General features: G+C 40.1%; 2 protein-coding genes across 6 annotated transcripts in view; one reads left to right on the top strand and one right to left on the bottom strand.

The window, feature by feature from the left end:
• Rtca (RNA 3'-terminal phosphate cyclase) overlaps positions 1-14,894 on the bottom strand; it is a 35,713-nt gene extending 20,819 nt beyond the window's left edge. The window contains exons 1-4 of one of the 5 annotated variants that reach the window (XM_004869129.4): positions 14,768-14,894; positions 8,016-8,116; positions 6,491-6,649; positions 4,338-4,461 (exon numbers count right to left, since the gene is read on the bottom strand). In XM_004869129.4, coding sequence (XP_004869186.1) covers positions 4,338-4,461; positions 6,491-6,609 — 243 coding nt within the window. In that variant the 5' untranslated portion in view covers positions 6,610-6,649; positions 8,016-8,116; positions 14,768-14,894. Of the gene's footprint in view, positions 1-4,337; positions 4,462-6,490; positions 6,650-8,015; positions 8,117-8,221; positions 8,490-14,767 lie in introns of those variants that run through there. The other 4 variants (XM_004869128.4, XM_021247835.2, XM_004869126.4 and 1 more) reach the window with 4 other exon arrangements.
• Positions 14,895-15,025: 131 nt separating this feature from the next.
• Positions 15,026-23,193, top strand: part of Dbt (dihydrolipoamide branched chain transacylase E2) — a 69,628-nt gene continuing 61,460 nt past the window's right edge. Inside the window, exon 1 of the mRNA XM_004869125.4 lies at positions 15,026-15,182. Coding sequence (XP_004869182.1) covers positions 15,132-15,182 — 51 coding nt within the window. The 5' untranslated portion in view covers positions 15,026-15,131. The remainder of the gene's footprint in view (positions 15,183-23,193) is intronic.

Below are 23,193 nucleotides of genomic sequence, written 5' to 3'. Positions count from 1 at the left end.
CAGACCATAGTGCAATAAAATTGGAGATCAATAACGTAAGAAACCACAAAACCCCCACAAACACATGGAAATTAAATAACACCCTCCTGAACAACTAATGGGTCACAGAGGAACTTAAAGAAGAAATTAGCCGGGGCCAGGGGTTTAGCTCAATGGTGCCACTGCCTGCCCCACAAGCTCAAGGACCCAAGTTCGATCTCCGTTAACAAAAAAAAAAAACCAAAAAAAAGGAAATTAGCCAGATGCTACAAGTAAATGATAAGGCCAATACAACATATAGGAATCTATGGGACACAATGAAAGCACTTCTATGAGGGAAATTCATAGCAGTGAATGCCCATATTAGGAAAACAGAGAACTCAAATTAACAACCTAACGCAGAACCTCAAGTTCCTAGAAAAAGAAGAGTATAACAAACCCAAAGCTCATACAAGACAGGAAATAATAAAGATTAGAGCAGAAATCAATGCAATGGAGACTAAGAGAACAATACAAAAAAATCAATGAATCAAAGAGTTGGTTTTTCAAAGGAATAAATAAAATCAATAAACCTTAACCAACGTAATCAGAAAAAGGAAAGAAAAGGCTCCAATCCATGCAATTAAGAACAAAAAAAGGTGAAGGCATAACAGATCCAGCAGAAATCCAGAGGATCATCAATACCTACTTCAAGAACCTGTACTCTAATAAAATGGAAAAGACAGAAGAAATGGACAGATTCCTAGATACATATGAATTGCCAAAGTTAAATGAAGAAGATATAGAAATTCTAAACACCCCAATTACAATGAGTGAATCTGAGAATGTAATAAAAAAGTTTACCAACAAAGAAAAGCCCAGGTCCTGATGGCGTCACTGCTGAATTCTACGAGACATTAAAAGAAGAACTATCACCATTACTCTTTAAACTCATCAATGAAATTGAAAGGAAAGCAATACTTCCAAATTCATTCCTGGAAGCAAGTGTTACTTTGATTCTAAAACCAGGGAAAGACCCAACCCAAAAGGAGAACTACAGGCCAATCTCATTCATGAACATAGATGCAAAAATCCTCAACAAGATACCGGCAAACAGAATACAGAGGGTCATCAAGAAGATCATACACCATGAACAAGTCAGATTTATCCCAGGGATACAAGGACAGTTCAACATGTAAATCAATAAATGTAATACACTATATTAACAGAGCCAAGGACAAAAACCATATGATCATCTCAATAGATGCAGAAAAAGCATTCGACAAAATCCAGCACCTATTCATGATAAAAACCCTAGAGAAAATTGGAATACAAGGTCTTTATCTCAACCTGATGAAGGCTATCTATGAAAAACCAACAGCCAACATCATACTAAATGGTCAAAAACTGAAAACTTTCACACTAAAATCAGGAACAAGACAAGGATGCCCACTATCACTACTCCTGTTCAATATAGTTCTGGAAACCTTAGCCTCAGCAATTAGAAAAGAGAAAGAAATAAAAGGAATAAAGATAGGAAAGGAAGAAGTTAAACTGTCATTATTTGCTGACAATAAGATACTTTACATAGAAGACCCAGAAAAACTCTACCAAAAGACTTCTGGACTTAATTGACAGATTCAGTAGAGTAGCTGGATATAAGGTCAACACTCAAAAAACAATAGCCTTCTTGTACACAAATAGCAGACTCATTGAGAGAGAAATTATGGAAACAATTCCTTTTACAATAGCATCCAAAACAATGAAATATCTAGGAATCAATCTAACAAAGGAAGCAAAAGACCTCTACACTGAAAACTACAACACCCTTAAAAAGGAGATCGAGGAGGATATAAGAAAATGGAAAGACATCCCTTGTTCCTGGGTAGGAAAAATCAATATAGTGAAAATGACCATACTTCCAAAACTGCTATATAGATTTAATGCAATGCCAACTGAAATTCCAACAATATACTTCACAAAGCTAGGGAAAATAATCCAAAAATTCATTTGGAACCAGAAGAGACCTAGAATAGCAAAAGCAATTCTGGGCAACAGAGACATGGCTGGGGGTATCACAATACCCAACTTGAAGCTATACTACAAAGCTACTGTGATAAAATCAGCATGGTACTGGCAAAGAAACAGAACTGAGGATCAGTGGAATAGATCAGAAGATGCAAAAGCAACTTCAGACATACTCAGCCACCTCATCTTTGAAAAAGGAGCCAACCACCTTCACTGGAGGAAAGATAGCTTGTTTAATAAATCGTGTTGGAAAAACTGGATTTCAACCTGTCAGAGTTTAAAACTAGACCCATATCTATCACCATGCACTAAACTAAGATCTAAGTGGATTAAAGATCTAAATATTAAGATAGAAACACTAAACTTGCTGGAAGATAAGTTAGGTAGAACTCTTGAAGATATTGGCATAGGAAAAGACTTTATGAACAAAACTTCAGTAGCCTGGGAACTAGCAGAAAGAATCAACAACTGGGATTTCATCTTACTGAAACGCTTCTGCACTGCAAGAGAAACCACCGACAGAGCTAACAGACAACCTACAATGTGGGAAAAAATTGTTACCAGCTGTAACTCAGACAAAGGGCTACTATCTAGAATATATAAAGAACTGAAAAAAATCAGACCCCCCAAATTCAAAGACCCAATTCAAAAATGGGCATCTGAAATGAACAGACATTTCTCAGACAAAAAAGGAAAAGCAGCAAATAATCATATGAAAAAATGTTCAACATCACTGGTCATTCGAGAGATGCAGATGAAAACAACACTGAGATTCCACCTCACCCCACAAAGAATGGGGGCTCTCAGAAATCAACCAATAACAAATGCTGGTGGGGGGGTGGGGGGTGTGGAGAGAAAGGAACCCTTCTCCTTTGTTGGTGGGAGTGCAGACTGGTGCAACCACTATGGAAATCAGTGTGGAGATACCTCAAAGAACTAGGGCTGGAGGTCCCATTTGACCCAGCTATTCCCCTGCTGGGGATCTTCCCAAAAGAATTAAAAGAATCGTACCACAGTGATATATGTATGCCCATGTTTATTGCGGCACAGTTTGTAATAGCTAAAGCCTGGAAACAGCCCAAGTGCCCATCAACTGGAAACTAGATAAAGAAGATTTTTTTTTATAAAATGGAGTACTACTCAGCCATAAAGAACGAGAAACTGGAGTCATTTATAGCTAAATGGATGCATATTGAGGCCATACTCTTAAGTGAAATAAATAGGACACACATGCGTAAAAACCGAATAGTTTCTCTAGTGTGAGAAACTGAGTGTAAATAAGGACTAAAAGGATTAATAACTAATAACTGATACTTTGAAATAGGAAAAGGTCCAAAGGGGTAGGGAAGTGTGAGGGGAAGGGGAAAGGAAAGGGAAAGGAAAAATTATGAGAAAAGAAAAAAAAATGGAAACGAAGTATGTAAATAGGGAAGGGTTTAAGGGTGAAGGGCACAAAGGTAATGGGGAAAAAATAAGAACCAAGATACATCATGTACAGGTACAAGCAACCAAAGATAAATCTAAATGTATTGTATACCTAAAATGTACCAATAAAAGAATTAAAAAGAAAAAAAAAAGGAATTATGCTATAGAGGCTGGGGATGTAGCTCAGTGGTAGAGTGCTTGCCTAACAGGCACAACTGTGCTTGCCCACAGGCTTTGGGTTCAATCCTCAACACCAGCCTCACAAGAAAAAAAAAATCACTCCACAATAAAGCTCAAGAGAAAATGATCATACAGCTCAAGTACCCTTTATGTGAAATTCCAAAACAGTCAGGACCAGAAGCATTTTCAGTTTCAGACTTTTCAGATTTTGTAATATTTGCATTTATATAATCAGAGATCTTGGGGATAGGAAGCAAATCTACACATGAAATTCCTTTGTTTCACAGACACCTTGTACACATAGCCTTACGGTAATTTTATACAGTATTTGTAGTATACCTTGCGATTCGACTTCAATCTATCACATGAAATCAAGTGGGGAATTTTCTCCTTGTGACATCACATTGGTGTTCACAAAGTTTCAAGATGTGGGAGCATTTATATTTCAGATTTTCAGGTTAGGGATACTCAGCCTTAGTTGTCTGATCATGGCAGTATTGAATTTTATCCTTTTAAAGAATGCTGAGTTTCCCTCCAAATCATACTTCTTCTATGAAGGATACATGACTTATATAATTGCACTTCAAGTTTTTTAAAAACTCACTGTGAACGGTAATATACAACACAAAACCTAGACACTATGAATAAACAGGAATGTATACAAAAATATTCAGGATATACTCAAGCAGAGAATGAAGATGCAGAACGTGAGGTTATCTCAGGCTGTCATTAACAAAAGCCCTTACCAGCACCGTGTAGTCAATCTGTGGTGCCATCTCAGCATTAGTTCCACCCTTCAAACAAAGTTCCGAGGGAGCAGCCGCAAAGAGAACACAGGGCATTGAAGCCTGCATCAAGAGGCATACACTCCTAAGGAGAAGGTAGAATAGGCTTAACTGTACTGCCTTTTCAACAATCTCAAAAAAAAAAAAAAAAAAAAAAAGCTGTAGTATTTATTATACTTCGGTGTCTGAATGGTAAAATCCTGAATCTTAAAGAAAATATTTCACAGTGAAAATATTTCTGATAAGCCAACCAGGCTGGGAGTATGACACCCAGTGACAGAGAATTTGCCTTTTATGCTTAAGGCCCCAATTTGGTGCCTAACATCACAAAAAACAAACCAACCAACAAACAAAAAAAATTAAATCCAAGTTTGAATTCAAGATTAAACACAGTGAGTGGGTCTTGGATAACTTCCGACACTTCTCTTTATAGTACAAAGAAATAAATAAAAATAAAATAGTAAAGCATTCTTCAAATGTTTTTATAGACTCTTGAAAGTAGCAGTTTATGAAAATTGCATTCAAAACAGTCATAATCTAGAACTATGCAACTGCTTTTATCTGAGTTGCTACCAGGCACAAGGCACTGTTCCAACTATCAAGTGAAGATACAGTTCCTAGCCAGGCGTGGTGGTGCACGCCTGTAATCATTGCTGACCTGGGCTATATAGTGAGTATAAGGCCAGCCTGAACTACACAGTGAGACTCTGCCTCAAAAAAAACACAAACAACAAAAAACAGATACAGTTCCTACCATCATGGAGTCCATGATAGGAAAAAATAATGTTTTACAAAGTCTGAAAGTTAAATATTTCACATGGAAAAGTTTCATCCTTACAGTCAAAAATGTGAGAAATCACAAGAAATAATCACAGAACCCAAACTACTTTAAAAAATGAAACATTTGGTCAGATTGTGCTATTAGCCCCCTTCTCCAAAGTCACAAAAAACAAACATATTCAAAAGTAGACTGTAGTTTTTCAAGGGAATTTGATTAGCTCCCACATACCAAAACACAGATTTTAACTTTCTTTTGACAAAGATACACATTTAACTGAACAGGAAAGTCTCTATCACTGATAATTTCATTTTTTCAATAAATATTTATTGACTGAAATGTGTTTGGTATTGGAAGAGAAAAATATAGGCAATATAATCCTTGTTCTCAAAGAGTTGGGCTAAAGAGCAAATGAAAAAGACTTGGAAATGTTTGTCTTACTGTAAGCCAGAGCTTTGTAACTACAACTGAACTTGTTTATCCCTTCTGAGTAATCCAATATATGAAGTATTCTCTCTCTCTCTCTCTCTCTCTCTCTCTCTCTCTCTCTGTCTCTCTCTCTCTCTTTTATTTTTTGGAGACAGGGTCTCACTATGTAGTTCAGGCTGGCTTTGAACTTATTATGCCCAGGCTAACCTCCAACTTGAGGAGATGCTCCTGTCTCAACTTCCTGAGTGCTGGGATTACAGGTGTGTACCAAGTATTTATTTTCTCACCAATAAAATCAGACTCTAAAAATAGTAAAAGCTGGATACAGTGGCAAATGTCTGTAATTCTAGTGCTCTGAAGGTTGAGGCAAGAGGATTCAAAGTTTGAGGCCAGCCTCAGGCAATTTAGCAATTTGGCGACTTAGCAATACCCTGTCTCAACTAATTAACAAAAGAAAGAGAGAAGACAGACAGACCTCAAGCTGGGCATAGTGGCACACCCTGGCTACCTGAGGCTTAACAGGAAGAATGAAAATTCAAGGCCAGCATGGACAATTTAGGGAGGCTCTCAAAATAACATGGGCTGGAGATACAGTTTATTGGAAGAGTACCTGACTAGCAAGCACAAGGCTCTGGGTTCAATCCCCAGCACCACAGAGGGAGAAAGGGAGTGAGGGTCCTCATTCCACATACAGGATAAAATGTCAGATATAGTAATAGCTACAACTGAGCTATTAAGCAGTCAAACTTTTATATTCATTATCTTTAACCTTCAAACGTATCTTATCGACATTTTTAAATTCAGGAAACTAAAGCACAAAAGGTTAAGCAACTTTCCCAGTAACACTTAGAAACTAGATTTCACTCTAACTCCAACAAAACTTTAAGGGCAAGTAAGTGATACATACCCTGCTGTCTTGGTATCTGCTGTGTGGACTCCACCTTTGATCTTCTCTGGTATAAAGGTTATTTCTGTTGAGCCAATTTCTGCCCCCTCCAGTCTCCCGTCACACAAATCTCGAATCATTTCCAGTCCAGATAAATGTTGAGGCCTTCAGGTCATAATACTGCATCAAAATGTGTGCATTCAGACTGCCTATATCCCCACATTTTAGGATATATTTACACAACTGCGATGGCAAACAAACAGCAAGGTCTAATCACAGTAGGTGCTACATGCCCAGTGTCAGGGCTTCCTTTTGGGTTTTTACACTTAGACGTCTTGTAGGAATCATTTAGAGAGTTCTTTTGAGACCAGTTATTTTGGCTATAAAAACACACAGTGGTGTACTGTTGCAAATTATACGTGTACAAAAGAGAATCAATAAAGGGGCCATCAGTCTTGCTTGCATTTCACTATATAATCTTCGGTACCTCTTATGGCCTGGATTGGGTTTCCCCAAAATTCACGTTGAAGCCCTAATCCCAGTACATTAGAATGTGATTGTATTTTGAAACAAGATGTAATTAAGTTAAAGGCCTGGAACAGATTTTGCCCTTGTAGCCCTCACAGGAAACCAACGCTGCCAGCACGCTTACCTTGGACTCAGCCTCTGGAACTGTGAGAAAAACATTTCTGTCGTTTAAGCCACCCAATCTGTGGTATTCTGTTATGGCAACACTAGCAAACCAGTAAATACCTAGCACAGCCTTAATGAGGTGGATTTCTCTACCGGTGTACTGGACTTGCTGCCAACAACTGCTCAAACGAAATTAATGGTCACATGTATCGATATATTGCTTTTTAACTATTTCAAACTGTGGATAAAAGACTAAGAAATAGCTCATACTAAAATGGAATACATATTGGATATATAAAAAGGAATCACTTTGGCCTCAACCTAAGTCCTCTTCTAACAAGTGTATCTATCTGAAACTTTTCTAGTAGCATGCGTAGCACTCTCCACAACAGATAATTCTGGTCATATTCACACCTTCCTACAGATCTGAAGGAAAGCTTAAATAATGCCGCTCAGATTCCTCTCCTGTTCTATGATTGGAAAATGTGTGGCAGCACAGATTGCACTGGTTTAAAAGTGGGGTTTCCTCTAGTCTTAAGAGACGGTTCTGCCCTTACCTATCTTATCCACGGAGGTGTACCTGGAATGCCCCAAGAGGTGGGAAAACATTTTTAAGAGAGCTTTTTTAGCAAATGAAACAACTGCAGTCAGATAGAGAAAACTCGAGCCTCTTTCTAAATTCGCTCCTTGATGCTTCCAAGATCGCATCAGGAAGCCACCGCCCAGGCAGAGTCCGGGGACCAGGAAGGAGGCCTGAGGGGCGCTCGCCGGGATCGACCCTGAGATCTCCCCGCCACCACCAACCCGGCCGAGATCTCCAAGGCTGCATGACTCCGACTCGTGATCCCGGACCCAGCGGCCTTCAGGAACTCGCCCCACGGCCCGCGCCCGGCTCCCCAGCCACCCCGCTCACCTCAGGCCCGGGGTACTGCGGCCCGCGCGGATCTTCTGCACCCGCAAGGGGAGGCCCAGGAGACAGCTCAGGGCCGTGGAGACCCTGAGGATCTGGCCGCCCTGCAGGAGGGGTGCGGGGAGAAGAGATGTGAGAACGTCCACTACAAACGCGCCCCCGCCCCCACCTGCGCTGCCCCGGCCGCTGGGCCTCAGCCCCGCACTCACTCCCTCCAGGATCCCTCCATCCACCTCCACCCGCGGCCCCGCCATGGGGGGCGTTCTGGGCCCTGGCCCGAAGCGACGGCGTCTCCACTGAAGGGCGAGAAGAAAGAGGCGTTGGCTCCCGCCCCGTAGCGATGAAATCTCGGGCCACACTCAGGCTGCAAGGCTTAAGGGAGGAGGGGAAAAGACAGATCACCGGAGCACCCCGATGCTGGGGCCGTGAACTCCCGGGCAGCAGGGTCGAGCAGTCCGTGCGCCTGCGCACGGCCGTGAGCGGAAGGAGGCAGCGCCGGAAAGGATCGCAGCCCAACCCGGAAGTGGGTGCCAGGCCAGGAGGCGCTTTGGAGACCGCGGGGAAAAAAGGACTTGAACACAATGAAACCGGCAGGTTGCACGAAGCGTCCTTGCCTTTCTAACTGAATCTGCCAGTTGTCGCGCAGGCTTGTGCTTTATCTCTGTTTTATCCAGGATTGTGCTGCTGTAAGAAAAGTCCAGATGTGCAAAGAAGAGTAAGACAGTTAATACTTGGAAGGTTTTGGAGGTATAATGGAAGGAATGACAAGTAATGAATTGCAGTGTCATCCACAGTAACGATAATTAATATGTACTTATGGGTTCATTGGGGCAGCAATTACAATATGATAAACTAACAATAACAGCCAGTGTTTATTGAGCGCTTAGCTCTTTGCATCATTCACCACATTCATTCATGCCTCGATGAAATATTTACTATTTTAAGTGTTTTTACAGGTTTTAATGCTAAAGTCACACAGTTGTTAACTAGAAGATTGGGAAGTGAACCGGGATAATCTGATGTAAATATCACTGTCTTCTTTTTTTTTTTTTTTTTTTTTTCACTGTCTTTTTAAGTCAGTATTTTTCTGGCAGAATGTCCTGGGAACACAGAGACTATATAAGATACTAAGCAGGGAGGTAATCCTATTTATATTTTAAAATGATGACTTTGGCAGTATGAGAATGGTGAATAGAGGCCTAAGACCCTGAAGGCAGAAATGCCAGTGATGCAATTGTCTAGGCAGGAGATAATGAAAAATTGAAGTAAGGCATTGTCAGTGGGTTTGGAATGTAAAAACTATACTCTTATCTCACATTTTAGTTTCCTATCAAAACCTCTGAAGAAGGCTCATCCTTTGTATTATTTATTTATTTCACTGCTGGATATTGAACCTTCAGCTTTGCACATGCTAGGCAGGCACTCTACCACTGAGAGCCCAAGCCTGGCTTGCCCTTTTAAATTTCTGATTCTCATTATGAATTCCTGCCTCTGGCCCTTTCTCCCCATTCCACCTACTTCCAGTGGCAGGGAGGAATGAACAAAATGGCAATATGATACAAAGATCTGCCAAGAGAGTGGATAATAGTAAGCACTTGTATGTTAAAACTGTGTGCTTGGTGTTCTTGTCTCTTTTTGGCCAGTAAGGGAACAAGGCCATGAGAACTGAAGTAACATTCCAAGATGAAGAAACAAGTATTAAGTGGTACAGTTGGCTTAAATCCTGGGTCTTTTCAATTATCTACAGAGAGAGGACAGTTTCTGATACCAGATTCTTCATCTGAATAGTGGAAGTCAAAAAGACAGTGGACTCATTCGACATTTTCAAGATCATGCATGACTGACAGTAGCCATCAACTTAGGATATCAGGCAAAATTATCTGTCAAGAACAAGGGTAAAATGGCCGGAGATTTAGCTCATTGGTTCCGCCTCCTGCCTCGAAAGCACAAGATCCAGACTATCAAAAAAAAAAAAAAAAAAGAATAAGGGTGAAGTACAGAAATAAAATATTTTTTAGATATATAGAAACTGAATTTAACATCTACATATATTTTCTAAAGGATCTGTGCATTGCAGAAATAAAAAATAGCCTAGAAGGAAAATCTGAAACATAAGAAAAAAATGATGAACTAAGAAATTATAAACATGTAAGTGAATCTACACAAACATAATACTAAATAACAAAGTCAAAAAGTGAGTGACAAAAGTTAGATTTCTGAAGTCTCTTTGGAGTTAAGGCATAATTTTAGATAAGTATACAAGGCAAATTTTCAAGGATAACCACTAAAATAACTACATAATTTCCAGTCCATCTGTAGGAGGAAAAACACATTCTAGTTAAAGCCCAACACTAATTATATAAAAAAAAGCAAGACAAGGCCTGGCATGGTGCCTCACATCTTGTGCTTTATAATCCCAACTACTCAGGAGGCTGAAGCAGGAAGATGTTTTGAGCCCAGAAATTGGAGGTCAGCCTGGGCAACATGATGGGACACTGTCTTTTCCTGGCTTCTACTACATTCTGAAGTCTCCCCAGCACTTTTGGACTCATCCTCAGAGCTTCATACACTACTTTCTCAGGCACATTGCCCTGCCTCCCAAGCCTTCTTCTGAAATGTGGATGGAACCCTCCCTGACCCAACTCTTGCATTCTGCATATCTGTAAAACCAGCACCATGGATGACAGATACTAAGGGCTGCTGCCAGCTTGAGCAGTAGCTGGACCATTATGTTTGCAGTACATGATGTTTACATTCTTTGTGGGGAGTTGGTAGGTGTACACATCTTAATTCCTTTTTTCCTTTCCTTCCCCTCTCCCTTCATCTCTTGTTTCCCATTTGGGAAAGATCTGTAGCTCTCTTCTGTTCCAGTTTTGCCTGCCCTTTCTTCCTGCGGAAACTACAAACTTTTCAAATGAACTTTTTTATCCCGATTTTTCAGTATAAATCTTATTAAAAACAGCAGGCAGTTTCCATAATACACCCTGAAAGTTAGGCTGCCTTGTAATTTGCTCCACCAAGTTAATTAGTCCACCACCCTTAATCTCAGTCTCCCACAAAGGCTCAGGACGTGAGCAAAATGTAGACAAATTTTCTGCCAGAGCATAACACACAAGGCTTGGAGTTCAACTGCCAATGGCGTCCTTGTTCCCAACTAAAACCTCTTAAGCTTGATCTTTACCATCTGCATTTCTGTCAGCATTCTTATCTTCAGAGCTCTGACAAGACTCTCCCATCAAACTTAGTTTACAGCATTCTAGGGCTGCTTCTCCAGCTGCCATCTCTAAACCTTTCCAAACCTCCCTGTCAACCAGCTCCAAAGGCTTCTGAGCCACATGGTCAGGTGCAGTCACAACAATGTCCCCACATTTCTGGTGCCAAAATCTATATTAGACACTTTTACTGTTGCTGGAACAAAATACTCGACATTCACAACTTAAGGGAAGGGAGGTTTTATTTTGGTTGATGTTTCCTTCCACAGTCAGTTGACCCCAAGGCAGGGCAGCATGGCATAGGGACAGGGAGAAGGAGAATTGTTCATGGCAAGGTGGAAGGAAGCGGAGAGAAGGGAGGAGCTGGAGAAGGCGGTAAGTCGTTTCAAGTCATGCCTCCAATGACCCATCTCTTCAGACCAGACCCCACTTCCCAACACCAAGCAGCTATATGCCCCCATAATCCAATCACCTTCCAAACATATGACACTTTGGTGGCCGTTTTGGATCTAAAGCACAAAACTCAGTGGAACTGAACTTGGTAAAGGCATCTTTTCCTGATAAGAGACATTTCAATCATTTGGAGACCATTTGGCATTTTAACCCAGATCTTGTGGATTATCCAAGAACTTGTATCTTGGGTTTTTCAGTTTCTTTTGAATTCTGCTCACTTCTATCCCCTCAGCTTGCTACACTGTTTTTCAATGAGGTTGTAAAAGAGATGGTTGCTCACTTTGCAGATCATATAAGGTGCATGGTCTACAAACAAATATATCTTGCATACAAATTCTTCATGAAGTTCATCTCTTGTAAAGGGAAAAAAGAACTGATGTCACCTACTTTTAACTTTAGTTTGTTCACTTCTGGAAAGTGCTTTCATGATTTGTTTTTAGAAATCAGAAAGCATTTTTTAAACTTACCTTTGACTATAAACCTGTTCTGTTGAAAATTTGCACATAAAATATGGATCCACTTGTACATAGAATTATTTCTTCAAGTCTAATTCAAAGTAACGTAATTAGCAGGTTCTGCATTTACAATAATGGGATGTTATCACTATTGCTAAATAGTGCCATCACTCTTCTGAGAAGAGATTGAGACTAATTTAAACCTTTTAATTATCACCTTACTGAAAGAAGTTAGTCGAGATAAACAGTAACAGTAAGCATATTGTGTTTAAGTTGTTAAATTCAGAGCATTTGTAACTTATTGTTATAGGCCCTACTATATGACTTAAGATTTTTGAGTAAGGACGTATTTAAAGTAAAAACTTTAATTTACCCAGGCATGTGGAGTACACCTGTAATCCCAGCTATTAGGAGGCTAAAGAAGGAAGATTGCATGTCTGAGGCCCAGACTGGGCAATTTAGGGAAATCTGACCAAAATGGCAATTATGTTAGAAATTAATTATAAAAAAGACAAATAAAGGCCTGGGGATATAGATCAGTGGTGACATGCTTGCCTAGCAATTACGAGGCCCTGGAATTGATCCTCAGCACTGGAAAAATAAATAAAAACAAATTAATAAACAACCTATAAATTTGGAAATTCGTAAATATGAATAAATATGGACAAAAGACCAAATGTTAGCAGAAGTTCTTTTCCCTTTTTTCTGGTGCTGAAGATTGAACCCAGGGCCTTGTTCGTGCTAAACATAGACTGCCCGCTGACCTTTACTCTCAGCCTAGTGGAAGATTTTGGAAGTCCTTAGAGATGAACAAAAGTGAAAGTTCTACAAATAATAACCTATGGAATGTAATGAAATTGGTACTTCAAAGATTTTTATCATTAAATATTACTATTAGAAAAGAAGAAAGGCTGCAAATTAATGAGTAAAAGTATCCAATATAAAAAGTAAGAGCCTGGTACAGTGCTGCATACCTGTAATCTTAGCTAATCAAGAGGCTAAGGCAGAGGATGGCAAGTTCAATGCCAGCCTCGGCAACTTAGCAAGACCCTCTCTCAAAATAAAAACAAAATTAAAAAGGGTTGGGGTTCCCTACGTTAAATTTCTAGCACTGGAGGAAAAAAGTTAGGAAAAGATGTAGAAAATAAAGATAAAAGAAACTTTTAAAAATTACAAACAAGGGCCAGGGATTTAGCTCAGTGGTTCTGCTGCCTGCCTCACAAGCGCAAGGTCCCAAGTTTGAGCCCCAGTACCAAAAGAAAAAATTACAAACAGGTGTGGTGGTGCACACTTGCTATGACAGCACTGGGGAGGCCGAGTCAGGAGGATTTTGGTGAATTCAAGGCCAGCCTGGTCTACATAGCAAGACCCTGCCCTCCCCCCAAAAATGGCAAAACAAAGTTCATTCTTTAAAAGAGTTGATAAAACTGACAAACTGATCAAGAAAGACAGTACAAATAAACAATATTAGAAAAGAATGTACATATCTAGATACCACAGATTTTTAAAAAGGATATTCTGAACAACTTTTTGTCAGTTATCTTTAAAACTCAGAGACCAATTCCTTGAAAAAAATACCACTTACAAAACTGACTCAAAAAGAAAAAAAACTATTTTCTTCAACAAAGGAACTGTCAGAGAAAAAGTGATGGTGGTTAGCTGGATCTTGACTTAAACTGTAAAAAACAAAAACGGATGATACTGTTAAGCATTTGTATGGTTAAAGAAAAGAAGAGGGGGAAGTAAGCCCTATTTGCATTAGCACATTAAATCTAATGAGTTAAGAGAGGCGAGTGGGGTAGGAAACGTGGTCCGAGGGTGTGGCTGATAAAATGTTCCCAGTTTTTTGGGAATAGAACATTCGTCTTACTCTCATGTAAACTCTCCCAGGTAGTATGAAAAAGATAAGCACACCAATTCATTTTATAAGTCTAGATGACCTTGATGCCAAAGTGAGCAAAGATGACATAGGGATGAAAAATCATAGTCCAGCTTTATTTATAATTCAGATGCACCAGTTTCCATCAAAATATTGACAACGAAACTCAACAATATTTACAATATATTATGACCAAGTTGGGACTGATGATCACTGAACATTAGAAAAATATGATCTATCAATAGATGAGGAGAAACTAAAAGAAAATCCAAACTGTGCTTATTGGGATGGTTTCCCACTCATCATGATTCTGAGTAATCAGTCTATAAATTGGTTTCCTAGCTGATTAGGGGAAGACTGCTTATTAAAGAAAATCCTGATCCTTAGCAGTTCCATTTGCCCCAAAGTTGACATTTCTTCAAGTGGCAAGTAAATCAAGGTTCTATATGTGTGACATATATTGCTTATGCTGGGCTGCTGCATTTGACAGCCTTCAGTAAGAAGGGAAGGTAATGGTGATAACATGTTATGTTACATGTTAACTAACCTTGTTCATCTTTCATGAAAAAAAATCGAGAACTGATTTCGGAAATCAGGAATGCTGATTAAGAAAGCCAGTCATTGGGAAGTGTTCCCATGTGGACGTCTGAAACAAATAGTGGTGCGGAGCCTTGCCACACAGTTTAATTAAGAATGTTCCATTTTCCTGTAAGCACGGTACAGTTACAACTCCAAGAAAGATGTTTGCCTACTCACCCCTCAGGTCTTCAGCCCAACTTTCTCCAAATGAGTGACTTTTCTCTGTGAGCCCTTAACACTATATTTTCCCCCATTACATGCACTAGAAGATCTTGGTTGGTGCCTTGGTACCCAGTGCGGACTTTGCCCGCAGAAGTTAGATTCCGCCGCCCTTCCCCACGGCTCGCCTCTCCCGCAGACTCCCTTCCCCGGCCCGGATTGCTCGGCCTCGTCCGGCTCCCTGATTGGCTACGGGGTGGGAGGCTCGCTCCTCCGCTCTGCATTGGGCCCCACGCGAGGCGCGTCAGTCCCCCGCCTCCAGATCCGTGTCCAGCTACTAGGTCTCTCCCAGCTGCGGTGCGGTTGTCATTTCCGGAGAAAAATGGCTACAGTGCGAGTCCTGAGGACCTGGGGCCGGAGTGCTGGGCGGCTGGTAAGCAGGTTGGGGTAGATTTGAGATGGGCAAGGAGCGTTGTGTTCAGAGTTGTGGAGGAGCGGTGTCTTGCTTTCTCGCGCGAGGGTCGCGCGTCTGGGGACTCGTGATGGAGAGGTGGAGGGATGCGTGCAACCGGCCGAGAAACTGACGAGGACACCAGTCTGGAAACCCACGCCTCCCCATGCCTGGGCACATTTCTTTCTGCGGTGACTTGGTCGCCTGGGCTTCTCTGTACACCGTGAGGCCCAGCTAGTCCTTCACTTGGGGCTTTCACTGAGTGCCTTCTAGATGCCAGATGTGGCGTAAAGTGCTGAGGAAACAAAGGTGTATTCATTCAGCATTTCCTGAGCACCCAGGGTACGCCAGGTACTTGTAATACAAGCCCTGACCTCCGAGGATTTAGTCTAGAAAAAATCAGTCAAACAAAGAGTATCACACACAGTACATTCTTACCCGGAGGAATTGAGAGTTTGAACTTCACTCTTTCTTGGACAGGATTTTTCTGTCTTTCAGTCTGGTCTTGAACTCACTACTGTATATAGCCCAGGCTGGCCTTGAACTCGCCGTCAATCCTCCTGCCTCAGTCTCCCAGTGTTGGGATTACAAGTATGTGCCACCACGCCTAGTTAATGTCACTTCTTTTGGATTTTACTCTGTTCCTCTGTCCACACCACATAGTATTTGAACACCGTATCATCAATCCCCTCCCCCCATTTTTACAGTCTTAGTAACAAGAGCAAACACATCGCAGTGGTAATATTTCACCCTCTCTGCACACCTTTTTTTCCTCCCAGTCCCGCTCCTCCATTTCTCTAGTTGTTCCTGTGGTGGTCAGCTCCAAATCCTACAAAACCTATCGAGAGCCTGCTGCGTACCAGATACTGTGCTAGCCACTGGGGATGAAAATATAAGACAGACAGGCACCACCCCTTTCCTGCCCAGAGATTGCAGTCTTGCAGCGAGACCAGGGGGCAGAGAGAGACAACAATAGCCATTAAGCAATGGCAGCTGGGCAGAAGTGTTAAAATGAACATAGAGCTATAGGATGGGGTGTCAGGAGGGCCAAGTAGTCTAAGGTGCCAGACTCAAGAGCTATAGGATGGACATCTATGGGGCCTTAGGGTCAGAAGTCCCTAGAGGATACTGATTAGCCTGAAGTTTGTGAGGGATAGGTAGGAGGTAACCAAAAGAGAGCTCCTGTCCATAACATGGTACTGGGTATTGGCTACCCTTCTTTAGGCTTTACTTATACGCACTTCCCAGTATTCTTCCTCTGATATCTTTGACCACTATGTTCCAATCTCCTCTTTCACTACACAATTTTTCTTTTTCTTTTTCAGTACTGGGGATTGAACTCTGGTCTTTGCGCTTGCGTAGTAGGCGGCGAAACCACTGAGCTAAATCCCCAGCCCCTCTACACAATTTTTCAAAGCAGACATGTGCTGCAAAAGGACATTCTAGTCAGCCACAAAATATAAATTACAATGGAGCTGAAAAGTTCCTATCCTCCAGTATTTTTACTGTACCATTTCTCTGTTTAGGTGAGTGGATACACAAATGCCACTGTGTTACGTTGCCTATAGTAACAAGTACAGGTTTGTAACACAGGAGCAATAGTCTGTACCACAGAGCCTAAGTAAGTAGTAGGCAACACCATTCGGTTTGGTATGGATATTCTAAGAGGCTGGCACAGATGAAATCACCCAACAATACATTTCTCAAAACATAGACCTGTCATTAACTGTTGTGTGACTGTTGGTATTTCTAGGGGCTCTAACATGGGCCTTCTGCACTTTTCCTACTTCCTCTCTCATCCACTTTGGATTTAGTTACCATCTATGCTGATGACTAAAGTTCCCCAGGCTTCCATCCAGGTCTGTTCCAGACCTGTTGTATCGTACTGTCCAAGAAATCTTCACTTGTGTGTATAGAAGGTGTTTTTCAGCTGCAAGTAATAAAAACCTAACCAATAAATAGGACATTAAGTGTCTGTATATGGAGCATCTTCAAATTTGATGATATTGATTGGCATTGATAAAGTGGCACATTATTATTAGGCTGTCACTTCATTGGATCTTTCCTTCTTGATTAGAAAAGGACCATGCCAGCTTCTTACTAAATAGTCAAGGCAGGAAAGAGGAAGAGGTGGTACCAAGCAGTTTTGCTGGCTAGAATAGGGTCACACAGCCTACTGCCACTCAGTGCTATTGCAAGGGAGCTTGGAAAAGTTCATCTTCAGCCATCTCTGTGTGGGCCATAATGTCTTAAGACATTATGCCCTCTAGGCTCTGGAACTGAACTCAAAAACCTGTTTCTCTCAATTGTCGCTTCTCTCCCTCCCTGTCTCTCTCTCTCTCTCTCTCTCTCTCTCTCTCTCTCTCTCTCTCTCTCTCTCTCTCTCTCCTCTCTCTCTCTCTCTCTCATCACCATTCTCCACTCTGCCCTTAATTGCAATATCCTGGTCCTTTCTAACTGGACCGTCTGCCTCTGTTCTGTGCCTTTCTCTGTAGTGTGGCCAGGGTAATCTTTTCTCCATAGTGTAGCCAGGGTAATCTTACAAAGTAACACATACACTGGACAATGTAATTTTTTTGCTAAAGACTACCTTCAACAAAAATGTCCAAAGCTGAGGTTATTTATGATCTGGACTTTTCCAATTGCTCAGGCTTTATTCTGTATTATAAACTTACTTGTCTCAAGTGTGATGGATGCTTCCCCATTTTGTTCCACACTAAACTAGACTGGAACCCTATTAAACAACTTGAGTTAATTCTGTAGTCTTTTCACTTCCAGGCCTTTACTCCTGTATTTCCTTTGCTTTGAAGACTTGTCTTGCTTCCCATGGCCTTATATGCAATAAAACTCTGCTCCTGGGGTACTCCCATTTATCCCTCAGGTTTTATTTCAACGTAAGTTTCTAAGTTCTTGCTTTTGGATTTCCTTGACACACTATTTCTTCTGTTGTAGCACTGTGCTAATCATCTTTTTACTTGTCTTTATCTTTCACTCTATTTTCCCATAGGAGAAAGAATTATGTCTGTTTTGCTCCATACATAATCCCAAATGCCTGGCACATTGTAGGTGCTCATAAATATTTATTGAATGATTCAGTAAAAAACAGGGTTTTTGCTGGGCATGATGGGTCATGCCTGTAATACTAGCACTAGGGAGGCTGAGGGGGGGAGTATAACTATGAGTTTGAGGCCACCCTGGGCTACATAAGGAGTTCAAGTGCAGCTGAACTACATAGGGAGACACTGTCTCAAAAAACGAAAGCAAAAAACCAGTTGTCCCCTTCATCTTTTATAAAAGGTTGCAAACAGAAACAGCTCTTACTAAAATGAAAAAATGGAAACAAAGTCTTTGTAAATAGGGAGGAGAGGAGGGGTTGAGGGAGGGCAGGGGAATGGGGAAAAAAATAAGAACCAAGATAAACTACGTAAAGGTACGAATTTCCAATGATGAATGTCATATTGTATATCTAAAATGTACCAATAAAATTAATTTTAAAAAAGCAGCTCTTACCACCTAGAGTAAATTATTCAGGTGCAGATGTCCTTATGATGTCATGTTTTACATTTACCTAGGATATCATGTCATTTGACTCTTCAATAACTTAACCATGTCAGACTGGAATTCTCTTTTCCTGCAGAAAAGTAAATAATTTGAATTCAGAAATTACATACTGTCTCATATTTAGCTTTTAAATTCTGATTCCAGTACAGTATCTGACTTTAAGAGTGCTTGAAAATTACCTTTTGAGTTGTTATTATCTATTTCCTTATTATGCTAATCTGTTTAATGTTTTCATTTCTCTCTCTTTTTTTTGGTACTGGGGATTGAACTCAGGTCCTTATGCTTGCAAGGCAGGTGGCGGAACCACTGAGCTAAATCCCCAGCCCCATTTCTCTCTTTTTTGTATTCTGATTGCAGACATTGAATTATTAGTAATTACATTGTTGTGAAAGGAGATTGCCTCAGACAAGTTGGGACAGGTAGTCTCCATAGAATTAGATGTCTTTAAGTATTATTCATAGGTAAATTTAGAATTGCCTCAAATATAAAATACATAACTGGAGTTGTAGCTTGTATCTAGATGCTACCCCTCCCTCCCCAAAGCCTCATGCTCTCATAGGTGGGGCTTTTCAGAGGTGACTGGACCTAGGATGTGTGATACTGGAATAAGAGTATGTGATAACTAGAGTAGTCCACTGACTGGATTGGCATAGTTCTGGGTGCGGCTGAATGGATTTACTGAAGAGGGATGCCCTGCCCTGAGTGTGGGTGGAGCCAACCAGTGAGCTTGTAGTCTGGATGGAATATAAAGCTAGAGAGGGAAGGTGGGCTGGTTGCTTGATGCTTCCTGCCTGTCCTGCTATGGACTGTTTCTCCTTTGCCAAACTGCCGGGCCTTCGAGCCAGCTGACTATGGACTAAACCTCTGTAAACTTGGCACTAAAATAAATTTTACCTCCTTTAACTTGTGGGTGTTGAGTATTTTGTCCCAGCAATGAGGAAGTAACTAAGACAACTGGCAAATCTATAAGCCTGACGTTTCAACTGGAGGTTTAAAATTTTCTGCTTACCTACTGCTCTTTAAACTTTATTAATCTAATAGTCTAATTCTAAAAAAAGAAAGTCTTCTAGCTTAAAAAATTATTTTTCCTTTTTTCTAATGCCTTTTAATCCATCTATTCTATATCTTCATTTACATTTTATTAGCATTTATTAATATTTTTTCTGTCGTGTGTGTGTGTGTGTGTGTGTGTGTGTGTGTGTGTGTGTGTGTTTGTCTCACCTAGCCTATAAACTCTTTGGACATAGGGATATTTTATCTGCTTCTGGCAATATGACACAATAAAAAGATCTTGGGCTTTGATGTGAAATTTATTTGGCTTTAGAGCTTAATATTGCCACTTACTTGCTTTGTGACCTTTGAAAAATTGCTTTACCTTTCCCATAAATTTCTCACATATTAAAGATGACTAGCAAGCATTTTCCAGGAAGTAGTTGTGAGTTATAAAGAAGATATTATAAGAGCCAGGGCAGCTCAGTGGCACAGTGCCTGCCTAGCAAGTGCAAGGTCCTGAGTTCTATCCCCGGTACCAAAAAAAAAAAAGAGAAGATATTGTATATAAGGACAAAAGTACCTAGCATACAATAAGGACTAAATTTGTTAGTTTGTGCCTTTCTGGATCCCTTTAATAGTTCCTCAATTAGAGTTGTGTTGTTGAACGTTGTATTATTGCACTCCAGTTGTCTGGTTACTGCTGACCAACTCAAAGGCGACTATATATTCGGGTAAAAAAGAAAAAGGATTTATCAATGCTTATTTTGAGGAGGCGGAAGAGCCTATTTGCTTCAAAACACCATCTCACATATACAGGTGTGTCTGAGTGTAACGTAACAAAGAATAGAAGGGGAGGGAATACAATGAACAATAGATATTTTTTAAACTTTTTATTACTACTGTCAGGCCTGCCCTAAATCAACAGGAAAAATAAACAGGCTGCTTTTAACAAATGCCAGCAGCTTCCCAGTAAGTGAGGCAAATGGACTAAAAAATATGGTCTATCACCCACCTGGCTCCGAACAGTCCAAGAACTGTATACATACATGAGCAGACAGTCCAGAGCCCCTTCAGTACCTATATAAGCCTAATTCCTTTTCCAGTTACACCACCACTCCCCGCTCCCAGCCGTTAGAATCCCCTGACCTTAGTCCCTGTTCCTATTCACTGGAATAAACTTTTTTTTCCTCCCAATGGAGAGCCTGTCTTTTGTTGATCACTTGGATTCTTTATAACACTACATGTTTGTAATACATAATGATTACATTCATTGTGGGAGTTGGTACATGTACATAACATTTTTTTTTTACCAGCATCAGATTTACTTATTTATTTATTTATTTTTAAATCTTCATCAAGTTAATTATCATAAACAGAGAATAACAGCCAGACTAACAGACCAAAAAGCATGTAAAACACTTATACTAAATCAAGGTACACTTTTATTTTTTTTATTTTTTATTTTTTTGGTACCTGGGATCAAACTCGGGACCTTGCGTTTGCAAGGCAGGTAGCGGCACCACTGAGCTAAATCCCTGGCCCCAAAGGTACACTTTTAGTTACATTGGCCCATGCTAGATTACAATAACTTCTCTCTCTTTTTTTCCTATTGTCGGTCTTTTATTTTATACTTTATATATTGTGTTTCTCGTGTAAGAGAAACCATTCGATATTTAAGTTCATGTGTCTGATTTACTTCACATAATATTATGGTCTCAAAGTGCATCCATTTTCCTATAAATGACTCGTTTATCCTTCTTATGGCAGAGTAGTACTTCATTGTGTATAGATACCACATTTTCTTTATTTGTTCATCTGTTGATGGACATATAGGAATTGCGCTACTATAAACATGGGTATGCATGTATCACTTGATGTCTTAACTTAGTTGGGAAGATACCTAGAAGGAGAATTCTAGGCTCAAAAGGAATTTCTGGTACTGATTTACATAGTGGTTATACCAGTTTACACTCCCACCAACTATGAAGAAGCCCCTCACCCCCACCCCAACCTGCCCAGCCTTTCTAGCATTTGTTATTATTTGATTTCTTAAGGATAGCGATTCTTTCTGGAATGAGATCATTCTCAATGTTGTTTTAATTTGTATTTCTGCAATGGTCAGTGATGAAACAATAGACATTTTCTGTCTAGTTCCATCCCTTCCTGGACTCAGACCTCTCCCTCCCTTGGAAATGAAATTGAGCTCGACCTCCTGCTGCCAGGATCTGCATATTCTGCCTGCTGGGGAGCCATTTGTGCTCTGGGCCTGAGGAAGTATGGAAACTATTTGACTGCGAAGGAAAAAATAAATCTAACTTTGGCAGTTCCATTTTGCAGTGCCAGTTAGAGTAGGACCTTCTAGAAGTCTAGTTTTCTTTGAAAGGTTTGAAAAGAATGAACTATTTTATTTAAATCAAAATGTTCGTTTACTATCCCTCCATTTTTTAGCTGATGAAGGAAGCAGAGATTGATTTATTTGATTTTGTTGTTGACCAAGAGCCAGGATTGTGGGAGTTGAAGGAGAAAGGAAGAACAAACAAAATGGAGGTGTTGGGGGAAAAGAATTATTTCCCTGTTTGCTCAGTCTTAAGCTAACAATTTTAATTATTTTAGTTAGGCCCCTGGTTCTTGAATGTTAATATTAACAAGAATAAAATACACCTAGTTGATTAGCTATAAAGATCAGTTGATGTAGGGTGAGCTCTTTATAGTAAAGCCAAGATGCATAACTTAAGGTGGTCCCTGTTTTGAGTAATGGATCTTTAATTTTTCTTTGCCCTCAGAAACCAGTAACAACTTGAAAATTAAAGTAAAAAAAATCACTTAGAATTTAAATATATTGTTCCTGTTAGCGAAACAAACTTTTGATTTTAAGTTATTTGCTTTCAGAAAAAAATAATTTTTTTTTATAAGTATGTGTTAAAATATGGTTATTGCAAGCTGGACATGGTGGTGCACACACTGTAGTTCCAGCTACTTGGGAGGCTGAGGTGGGAGGATCTCACACACCCAGGAGTTTGAGACCAACAGAGGGGGACCTCATCTCACAAACAAAACAAACCAGAAGACTATAAAACATAACATAATACATGTTATAACATAGCTTTAAAATTTTAAGGCCTAATTGTCACTTATATACATGATTTTTTAAAAAATAAAAGTGATATTCTCCTACATAAATGAAAAATATATCAGTATTCTCAGAAACACTAGGTAGTTAGAAATTATGGTAGTTAATGTTTAAAATGTGTTGTAGGGCCAGGGATTTAGCTCAGTGGTTTCGCTGTCTGCTGCGTAAGCACAAGGACCCGAGTTCAATCCCTGGTACCAAAAAAATAAAAATAAAAATAAAATGTGTTGTAGTTATCAGGTAGTGTGTTAATAAGATTGAAATATTAACTTTCAAAATAAAGTATTGTACCCTTTAGACACCTCGATT

This window comes from Heterocephalus glaber, unplaced genomic scaffold (assembly GCF_053883595.1).
Source record: "Heterocephalus glaber isolate CG9 unplaced genomic scaffold, H.glaber_assembly_v1.0 deba00001442, whole genome shotgun sequence".
Taxonomy (NCBI): domain Eukaryota; kingdom Metazoa; phylum Chordata; class Mammalia; order Rodentia; family Bathyergidae; genus Heterocephalus; species Heterocephalus glaber.
The sequence above is the reverse complement of the archived record's forward strand: the minus strand, read 5'-3'. Positions and strand labels throughout refer to the sequence as shown.